At 28.9% G+C, this 10,865-nt stretch overlaps 3 protein-coding genes across 3 annotated transcripts in view; 2 read left to right on the top strand and 1 right to left on the bottom strand.

Moving 5' to 3' along the window:
• Positions 1–1,183, top strand: part of LOC108773995 (rabphilin-3A) — a 15,651-nt gene extending 14,468 nt beyond the window's left edge. Inside the window, exon 11 of the mRNA XM_018539991.1 lies at positions 830–1,183. Within this exon, the coding sequence (XP_018395493.1) occupies positions 830–957 (128 nt within the window). The 3' untranslated portion in view covers positions 958–1,183. The remainder of the gene's footprint in view (positions 1–829) is intronic.
• Positions 1,184–1,534: 351 nt separating this feature from the next.
• On the bottom strand, positions 1,535–3,853 carry eIF2Bepsilon (eukaryotic translation initiation factor 2B subunit epsilon). The gene is made up of 2 exons (XM_018540047.1): positions 3,046–3,853; positions 1,535–2,915 (listed from the first exon to the last, which is right to left on the bottom strand). Exons 1-2 carry the CDS (start codon positions 3,733–3,735, stop codon positions 1,686–1,688), a joined length of 1,920 nt encoding a protein of 639 aa, XP_018395549.1. The 5' UTR covers positions 3,736–3,853; the 3' UTR covers positions 1,535–1,685.
• A 209-nt stretch (positions 3,854–4,062) lies between these two features.
• On the top strand, positions 4,063–6,598 carry LOC108774026 (ribosomal RNA-processing protein 8). Its single transcript, XM_018540031.1, has 4 exons — positions 4,063–4,759; positions 5,199–5,998; positions 6,071–6,307; positions 6,385–6,598. Exons 1-4 carry the CDS (start codon positions 4,685–4,687, stop codon positions 6,596–6,598), a joined length of 1,326 nt encoding a protein of 441 aa, XP_018395533.1. The 5' UTR covers positions 4,063–4,684.
• Positions 6,599–10,865: the final 4,267 nt, after the last annotated feature.

Below are 10,865 nucleotides of genomic sequence, written 5' to 3'. Positions count from 1 at the left end.
AAAAATGTTTTTTATGTATCAAGAACTCTAGGTATTCACAAAATACTTCTGTTAAGCTGATCAGAACTATGCGACCTTGAATTTCGTTAAAAAGTTAGCACCCCATTTTTAAAAAATTATTAAAAAATGATTATTAAGCGCATATGTCATTAAAAATCATAGAGAACTCTTCGTATCGTCAAAAAGAAGCAGAAATTATCATCAGAACTACTGTACCTAAAAATTAATTTTTCAAAAATTTTTCAAAAATTTTTAATTTTTTTTTAATATTTGAAAATTTTTTTTACATATCAGGAACTCTAGGCAATCGCAAATTGAAGCTATTAAGCCGCTCAGAACTATTCCACTTCGAAATTCGATAAAAAGTTAGCACCCCATTTTTAAAAAATGTAAAAAGAATGTTTATTGAGCGGAACTTTTGTTATTAACTATAGGGAACTCTTTGTCTCGTCAAAAGGAAGTAGAAACTCTGATCAGAACTCCTGAGTACTATAGTTGGGGTGCTAACTTAACATACCCACTAAAAATTAAGATTAAAAAGATTTTGTTTTTTTCTGCCATTTATTTATATGTAACTTATTTACTTAAAATGACATTATTTATCATTTGTCTTTCAAAAAAAATTACGTAATCTTCCTTATCTTAAATAAACCACAAGAATAGCGATTTTTTTCTATCATTATCATAACTATAATTACTGAACCAAAAAATTATTAGAATTCCATAGTGTTGTCGGTTTTTGTAATTAAAGTTTAACATTTATTATCCAATCTGTATATATATATACGTAAATACTTTATATTTGTATATTTATTTATACATTTTACAGGTGGTCTTATGTTAGGTTGCGGTAGCAAAGGAGCACGTCTCCGACATTGGATAGACGCGATCAAGTTCCCGGATCATCGACATTTTGCATGGCACAATCTGGCGGAGATGGACGTACCTATGGAATAATAGTTCTGTTTCGATAATCGAAAAGCAGGTCAAGATTAAATAGAACATAAAAATATGCGGGCTTTGTCCACGTGTCATGTATATTTGCATGGACATACGTACGTAGACGCGTATAGTATATCTACTTGGCGCGCGTGTTACCATTTTATGCGTGTAATTTATCGTTGCTCAAAGATCAAGTATTATAAAGTATTAAGAGGTTGATATGAAAATAAAGAAGTTGAGAACAGAGTGCCATTTTGTCACAATTTATTAACAATATATTTACATATTTTATACATACATATATCATACATGCATACATACATACATTAATATATATATATGCGTATGTAAATGCAAACACAATAATAAATGTCCTTTTTATCTCGTAAATTAATAAAAATAAACATAATAAATAAAACATCTAATCAAATAATTCTAACTAAACTCTATTGTAAGCACTATGATCACTAAAAAAATTTGTTTTTGTTGATTAACGCGCAATATATCATCTAATAATATATCATCTAATAATCGTCAATACGAGAGTTAGAAATTAGCCACACCGTAAGACTGAAATTGAAAAAGTCGCTCGCAAAATTTTAAACTAGTAATAATTATTAGATCTATCTTTGCTAGTTTATGAGATAAAAAAGAGTTACTTATACAAAGACACTCCAATGTATATAATTTCCTCTTCTTACATTTATAGAAATATAGTTAATAAATTTTTTAATAGAAAAAAATTAATCATCACTCCCAGAAGAATCTTCTTCTGCTTCTCGCAGCCATTTAATGAATGGCTGAACGGCATTTTTTACTTTTGTATGAAGCGCGTCTGCATTTTCGTCAGTAGATTCATACCATTCTAAAATCTTTTCTTCAGATAGTATATCGCGATCATAAAATTGATGCAACAGGTGTTGCGCGTATGGCAATAATTCGTCGGTTGTATTAACGACGTCTTCTATAGCACGCAAACAGTCTTCCTGCGCGTTATCATTCTTAATGTAATTCTGAATAATAGTGTTAAAATAAGTTATCATAATTTTCAGGTTTTTTTGATAATTCTGATTAGTAACGGCAGTCTTTGTTTCGGAAAGATAGTGTAATGGCAAACTGAGAATTGCTTTGATGACGTTATACGTCACCTCGCGGATAGTGACATTGTACGCATACCTGGACGAGTTTATTTCTAAAATTAAATTCTCGCAATTGAGTTTATCCTGATAACCACGTAACAAACTATCGATAACTTCGGACAAGAACATATTTGTGTCATCTGGAATTGGAGAGTCACATTCCAAAATTTCTTCGTTACTAGATGATTCTGAAGAGCAGTCATTACAGTCAATTACTTCAGCATTTTTAAAGTACAAAAATCCATCGTCGGCATCGAGATCCGACATTTTAGTTTTAGACATACCAGAAGATGTAGATTCGATAATGGTATCGATGTATTGACTGCGAGCAGCAATGTCAACTCCAGAACATAATATACATCCATCTATTTGGCTACGATATCTAACAATACAATTCGGAAATAAGATACTACTCTTAATAATACAATTGTCTTTGATTCTAACGTTTGAAAAAACGTAAGAATTATCTATAATAACGTTACTACCTATAGTACAATTGTCTGCGATCACAGATCTTGCAACTTTAGTATTATTTCCTAATGAACTGTTAGACCCAAGAATACAGTCTTTTTCTAATAAACAACCTTTTGCAAAAGTAGCAGTTTCATGTTTATACGTACTCCGCGGCATACATATAAAGTTTTTCAATAATGGTAGAACATCTGGTGCAAGAGGAAAACTATGTCTACGCAAAACATCCTGAGTAAGTACATGATGAGCCTTCCAAGAGGTAATTGGCAAAGCATAATCTTCTGTATTTAACTGCTGCCAATAAATTCTCGAATCCAAAATCTCCTCGTTCATCAATACTCCTCGAATAAAATCATCCATAGTCTAAAAATATAAGAATAGTAAATTATATATTTGTTTCATTATTATATATAATTAAAAATAATTATGTTAATATTATAAGATAATTCTATTGATATCTTAAACAAAACGTAATTCAATCTGTTTTACTTACTTGAAAATCAAAATTATCAGCAAAAAGTGGCAAAACAGATGGCGAACACAAGTAGATATGAGTATCCAAGTAACAAGAATTAATTTCTACTTCATTATGATCAAGAAACCAGTTTAATTCTAGCTTTACTTTTTTCTCACTGTTCTTTAATTTAGTGTAATACAGAATTTTATTACTGCTTTTGTCTGACACAATTAGAGATGCTTCCTCATTGAGGTAAGAATCTTTCATTGAACCAAAGTTCCGTAACACCATAGTCATAGTTGCTCCTTTATCCTTCTCGGCTCTCACACGATGAACATTGAATAAAGTTTTAAGATCTGTATTGGTAAAAGTGTTCCCACGAATCAGTATAAAGTATCCCCTGATCCATCCTTTTGTATCAATATCTCGTAAAGCATCTCCAAGTGATCTGCAGCCATCGGAAATGATCAAGGAGATCGTAATGTCTTTGTAAACTCTTTCCTTCATATATTTTTTCAGCAGATCTACGTGACTGCTACAATAAAGGAATACCTCTTGTATCTTTGACTTTATCAACGTTTCGATCATGTAATCGAGAAGTGGTATGTTTATCACCGGCATTAGAATGCTCGGAAATATATTTTGCGCCGGATTTAATCTTGTTGTGAAATCATCCGCAAGAATAACGGCTTGCAGAACATCCTTCTTACACATTTTCGTATTCATAGTCCTAAATTCACAATAATTCACTGGCGTATGGATCAATAAACTACTAAGCTTAGGCAACTGTTACGAACACGTGAGAATTTTTAATTCTAATATTAGATACCATAGATAAATTGGTAAAACGTGAAGACTTATGGGCGTCGCCATATTGAAAAATAGACACTAGCACCTCTGAACTTAAAGGACAAAACTACTTATACGTATGTAAATTGTTGGTAAGTTATCGTCTATCATAAGATAACTTTTAAATTGGTATTTTTAATAATTTTTACAGTGTGTTTTAAAATGGTCGATTTGCTATATTTTCTCTCTTTACCTCTCTTATGCCCATTTCAACCAATGTATAGATTAACTTTAATCTCGGTTTAACTTACTGTTCATCTTTTTCTAATTCTAAAAATTAGAAAAAGATGAAGAGCAAAATATAGCATCTCTCATGACATCCTTGTTGTTCGCCAATGTTAAATAAGGATGAGATGATCACTGTGTTATACTGTGTCATTTGTTGGAAAGCACACTTTATAGATAATTAAAATCTTACTAAAAAAATATACTCATTCAACATGTATTCATTCAAAGAATTTGGCAGAAAAACACGGTGGTCGGCCTCATGAATCGAGTTATTAAGTGTTAAAACTTTAGAGGTTAAGATATCTGTCATCTCAGCACAATGCACATCGCGGTTTTTTTTCTATCTGACCCCGAATAGCGGCACATCTAACGCCGTTGTCTTATCCCTTACCAGAGGATCTCTAGTATAGTGTCGTATTTCGCTCTGGACACTCTGATCAAAGTGATCGATCTCGCCTCTCGTCCTCTCGAACGACGTCTATTCCTACAGAGAGAAAATAGTCTACTCTCTACTGAATCTCCACGTGTTCTGGTTTTTTCTCTGGAGTATTTAGCAAGTAGCGTTTACGATAAACGATTCTGATTTTTTAACTTGATAATGGCAAAATTAAAGAAAACTCTACAGGACATACAAATGCCTGCTGTACAAAGTACGAAAACATCCATCGTGAAGGTAATCTATTTTTTGTTAGTTTCTTAAATAATGTGGTTCAATAAATCTCTTTCCTTTATTTTACATTTTAAATTTGTGATATATACAAGATCTTTTTTGAATTTTGTTTTAGAAACGAAGAAATCGAAGAAAAAAGAAAACTAATGTAGAATTATTGAATAATATAGATAAAAATAATTTAAAGAAATCAAGTGTCTCTAATGAAATAGCAAAAGATACATTTACAAATATGCAAAATAGTGAAAAGAAAGAATCGTATAGTTTTAAGAATAAACTTAATACAAAATATGTAAAAAATATAGATGTTCCAACAAAATATCCAAAGGATAATAAAAATAATTTAAAGAAATTAAATACTTCTAAAAATAAACTTGCAAAATATACAGAAAACTCAAGTGCTTCAATAAAATATTTAAAGAGTAATAAAAATAATATAAAGAAACTAAGTGTATCTAATGACAAAGCAAAGGATGTATTTCCAAATTGGCAAAAAAGTAAAATGAAAAAATCATATGATTCCAAAAATAAATTTGATGCAAAATGTACAGAAAATTCAGATATTCTAATAAAATATCCAAAGCATGATAAGAAAAGAATATCAAATATGTCCCAAGAAATACAAATTAACTCAAATGTTAAAGTAAAATGTAAAAAAAATAAAAAACGAAAACAGGACATGAATCTTAATCGTACAAATAAGAATGCTGTAAGAGTCAATGATGAAGACGATGAAAACAATGAAGACAATTCTTCAGAAGACGATAAAGACAAAAGCTTCACAAAAAGAGAAGAAAAGCTTAAAAAATTACAAATGGAATTAAAAAATCTTAAATTTAAGATGACAAAATTAATTGAAGAGAACAAAGATAATATGAAACAGATGTCAACTAATGTAGACGCACAGCAGATACGACCTAATATATTAAAGCTGAACAAACATAAAATAAATATCAATCGTTTAAAAGAAATGCTAGAAAATAAATCGCAAATAAAAAAAGTTGCACAATCTACTTTAAGAAATAAAAAAGATACTTTGAGAGATAGAATGAAAATTCAGTTAAGAGCGTCCAGATTCAGGTTTATAAATGAGACATTGTACAATAATGATAGTTCACAATCTAAACATTATTTTCAAAAAGAGCCTGATAGTTTTATGGCTTATCATGCAGGATATAAACAGCAAATTGAGCAATGGCTGATAAATCCACTGGATGTTATAATATCATCAATTAAAGAATTGTATATTATGCCTTAATCTTGAACAAAATTTACGCAAGTTTGAATGTCTGAATAATGTCTTAATAATTGCAGGCCAGAAGACAATGTAATCGCTGATTTTGGCTGTGGTGAAGCTCGGCTCGCAGTTTCTGTTCCTCAACAAGTACATTCATTTGATTTCATCGCTTTAAATGATAAAGTAAAAGCTTGTGATATGGCTCATACTCCATTATTAATGAACAGCGTCCACGTTGTCGTGTTTTGTCTCTCCTTAATGGGATCTAATCTTAATGATTATATAATAGAAGCTAACAGGGTTCTTAAAAACAAGTAAGTAGTAACGATATTCTTGATTGATATATGGCAATAATATAAAAAATTAATTACTTTTACTTCAATAAACTTAGTGGGATCTTGAAAATAGCCGAAGTCGAAAGCAGATTTGAAGACGTAAAAGATTTTATAAGACTACTGCGCCATTACGGTTTTAAAAATACTTGGAAAGATTTATCTCATAATCTTTTTTATTTTATGGATTTTAAGAAAAAAGAAGATATAAGTATGAAAAGAAAAAATCTTCCATCAATTACGTTGAAATCATGTGTATATAAAAAACGATAATATTTTGTTGTATGTTAATAATGCATTATGATATAATATCATTGAATAATATTTCATTTTTCACATAAATCTTTTATATAAAAATGTTCTGTACTTTGTTGATATTGCAATTAAGTAATAAATATATCAAACATTTGAATAAGTATATTAAACATTGTTAGAATAATTACATTATATGTTTGCTTAATATGCTACAATGTTAGTCTTTGAATGACATTGCTTCATTGGAATTGTAGTTATAAGAAATAAAAAATAAGGAAGAAAAAAGATTTAGGACAAAAATTTAAAATATCAAATGTGAGATGGGATAACAAAGAAGATAAAAATGGAATTGCATAAACTTGAAAATAAGGATACAGATATTTATTGTGAAGTAATTTTTATTTCAAATTCTTTTATATTTTTTTAATATCATATATCATTTAAAATTCTTAATATTCTTATTATAGACAATTACAATTATAACATTTCAGAATTTCATAGTGATTATGATTTTGATAACACTGCACATTTCTTTATTTAATATAATACACTACATGATATGAGAAATTTTTATGTAACATAATTCAATCACTGGTTTAATCACTGATCTCTTAAGATGCATTGATTAATTATTACGTGTATATGTGCGTTTGTGACAAAAATAAAATCGTATCTGATAAAAGACAAGTTAATAGTTTTTACACATAAAAGATAATAATTACATAAGATTACATAATATAGTACTAAATACAATTATATTAAATTGTTTACATGATGCAAATTGAAAGAGAGAGACATATTATTTCTTCATTCAATTTAATCCACACTTGATTCAGACGTGATTCAGATATTCCTAAACTCATAATTGCTATATGATAGACATAAATTTTTTACGCCAAGATAAGATACAAGGTTAAATATTTTAATCAATTTCAAAACTGTTTTACAAATTTGTAAATTCATCGTACATGTATTTATTAAGGTTTTTTAAGAATATTTAAGCGTAAAGAAAACGAAAAATTCTCAGTTTCGCGTAAAGGAGGCACGGCAGTGTCGCGCGCTTGGCTTAGCGCCGAGACACTACCGTGTCTCCAGGTGATATTGATAAAAAAAATAGATTTATATATACAATCGAAAAATATAATAATTTTGAGATATGGAAATTCAAACAATAAATAAATTTTAATAACCGGGCAATGAGAGCATAAGTACAGCGCAGTAAATTAGAGCGCAATTATAATAATATATTTTAAATAAAATTACGCACATTTACAAAGATTTTAATCTTTTGGTTTCCTTCTTTCAAACCATCTTCAGCAATTATTAAATATAAAAAAAATCTTAACAATTGATGTCAATATAATTACAGTGGTCCGCTAATAATTGGATGAATTCCATAGTATCCCGGTGGAAGTCAATGTGTGCAAACTGTCAATTTAAAATTTACCTTCTAATTACTGCACTGTATTATGCTCTCATTGCCCGGTTATTAAAATGTATTTATTGTTTATACAAATGAGTTTGAGAAATCCTGACATTTATCTCTCAAATTGATATAAATTTTACGCTTTAGTGCGCATTAACATTTATTATTTTCAATTTATAAACTGATGTCGCTGTTAAGATAATGAAATAAATGGCTGAGATACGAGACTAGTGTGTAGGCTTCATTATTCACTGACACAACAAAATAAAATATTTATAAAACATACTTCGTATGTGTGCGAATATCTTACAACCTACATAGCGCAATACGTGGATCTATGATTATATAATATTATATGTAACAGTAATTACTACACTATCAAATGATATATCCTATAATATTATGACAACAAAAAGTAATTACACAGAAAATGTGTGTGCTATATATATTATTATATACTTGTAATGACCTTTGCAATCAAGGCGTCGTAAATAAATGTGTGCATTGCACAAATGCGCGTTAAAGAGGGAGGGGAGCCTAATTAAATTTAAATTAATTCTCTATTCCTGTAACACCAATTGCATGTGCTCGCTTCTATCATATTTAATTTCTTATAAAATCGCAACGCTGCTAAAATCTTTCAGTACATACAGAGGCATTTTAGCATATTAATCATGTAACTAATATTTCCCTTAAAACGAAAACGTGAAAAATGAAAAATTGCTCTATGAACTTTAATGACAAAAACTTTTATTTTTATAAAATTCCACTCTAAAAAGAAGTTACAATATCCTAGAACAAAAATTAAAAAATCGTATTCTTTCTACAGATATTAAAAAATTATTTTAAAAATAGCTTATTTAAGAGATTGATAAATAATAATATTAAAAGGGATTGCTTTGCACAAAGGCGCCTTATATGTTAGCGACGGTCCTGTTCGTAATATCAATATTACAATGTTAATTATGCGTCAGTATAAATACATTTCTAAGTGTGGAACACAGCAATTTAAAATCGCACTAATCATCTATATTAATAATCTATACATGTGTGTAAAATTTTATTAAAATGTAATTAGGAAAGAGTAAAAATACTCTTTAAAACATCTGCAGAAGTATCGTTCTTTTTTTTATTTGAATAAAAAATATTTAAAATATCTCACCGCATTAAATAGTACTAATAAAAATTTATATTAATTACTTATACATGCATTATGATAGAAATTTCACGTGCTTTACATTTTCTTGACTAGATATTATAAGTCTTACTAAATATATTGCTTTATTATTCTTAAAACAATCTATTTTTGTGTTAAATCATAAAATAAATTTATAGAATTCTGAAAAATGTATATTATATGATTTATATTAACGTACAAAGCTTTAGGAAGCCCTAATTTACTTAGTAAGTTAAGTAAGTTAAAAAGCCATTAAAAAGATGAATTAATACAAATGTGATACAATTTCACATAAACATGTACTTACAATTGTAAGAAAATGATAATTTATATTATACGATACATATATACACAGAGTGTTTCGAAATTTGTGAATCAAAACACCTCAACTCAAATACACATAGCAAGAAAGTTCTCGAAAAAAACAAATTAAAAATATTTACCATTTTTTTTTCTAAGCCGTTTTTTAAAACTAGTTTAAAACTAACTAATTACAGATTATGTGTGTGTGTGATTAAACAGCTATCCGTGAGTCACCGAGTCATCACTCGCGATCACTAACACACTATCAATGCACAACTCACAGACAGGCAGTCATTTAATTGTAATTTATGATTATAATCAGTTTTAAACTTTTCTATCTCAAAAATTAGTACTCAAAAAACTACTGCTTGAGACATAAAACTTGTTTTTCGCAAATAACTTATTTTTTCGAGAACTTTTTTGCTATGATATTTTAATTCGCAAATTTCGGGGGGAGGGACACTGTACATATATGTGTACACGCGCGCGCGCGCGCGCGCACACACACACACACACACACACACGCGCGCGCACAGGGCTGGGTAATATTTAAAATAGTTCCATTTTAAATACATATTTAAAATGGAAATGGCATTTTGCATTTTCCATTTTGAATAGTTTTTTAGAAAACCATTTTCATTTTACATTTGAAATGGAATCATGTCTATCATTTAATCATTTATAAAATAGGTAAATGGTTTTTTTATGTATTCATAAATTTTCCCTTAAGAAGAATCAAGTATCGTGATTGGTGAGAACACAATTTCTTCTATGACGATGTTGTCTGATACATTTAAAAAACAATTGTTACTCAAAGCAAATAGTGCGTTTATTAAATTAAATAAAACTGTATTACTGTAAAATGTATTTTTTTAAACAAATATTAAAATCTTTTTAGGACTGTACAATGATAAACAACAATAAGAAGAAGGAAGTTAATAACAGTCAAAGCTGGATCACAATGCTTATTATAATTATGTGTGAATTTTGTATACTGCGTATGTAGTACTCCCATATAAATATTATTTATCATTATACAGTCTTAAAAAGATTTTAATATTTGTTAATACACGTCGATCCTGAAAAAGACGTTATTCCTACTTTAGATAAATATTGCGAAGAATATTACTACGTCGATCCCCTCCCCCATCAGAGGTCTATCGATATTCGTAAAAATTTCTTGCAAATACTGAGATACGCGTATATCTCTATATATAGAATCTCGATTTAATAATTTACACAGGCGTCTAAGGTAGGTTTCCACTACAATACCTTACTGATGAGTCCAATAGTGGAAACCTGGACGAAACACCAAAATTATTAATATTTTTCGCAATACATAAGAATTACAGAATTTTAAATACGAAAATTAAAAATTA

The sequence above is a fragment of the Cyphomyrmex costatus genome, unplaced genomic scaffold, assembly GCF_001594065.2.
Source record: "Cyphomyrmex costatus isolate MS0001 unplaced genomic scaffold, Ccosl1.0 scaffold23, whole genome shotgun sequence".
NCBI lineage: Eukaryota > Metazoa > Arthropoda > Insecta > Hymenoptera > Formicidae > Cyphomyrmex > Cyphomyrmex costatus.
This window is presented reverse-complemented; position numbering and strand designations above follow the sequence as displayed.

What these genes read in the sequence shown, in the direction of transcription:
- eIF2Bepsilon (XM_018540047.1), bottom strand. Translation starts at nt 3,735, where the DNA reads ATGAATACGAAAATGTGTAAGAAGGATGTTCTGCAAGCCGTTATTCTT. An exon ending in CTGATAATTTTGATTTTCAA is followed by an intron (nt 2,916 to 3,045) that starts GTAAGTAAAACA and finishes TTATATTTTTAG; the next exon opens with ACTATGGATGATTTTATTCG.
- LOC108774026 (XM_018540031.1), top strand. Translation starts at nt 4,685, where the DNA reads ATGGCAAAATTAAAGAAAACTCTACAGGACATACAAATGCCTGCTGTA. An exon ending in CGAAAACATCCATCGTGAAG is followed by an intron (nt 4,760 to 5,198) that starts GTAATCTATTTT and finishes AATAATATAAAG; the next exon opens with AAACTAAGTGTATCTAATGA. An exon ending in AACAGGGTTCTTAAAAACAA is followed by an intron (nt 6,308 to 6,384) that starts GTAAGTAGTAAC and finishes CAATAAACTTAG; the next exon opens with TGGGATCTTGAAAATAGCCG.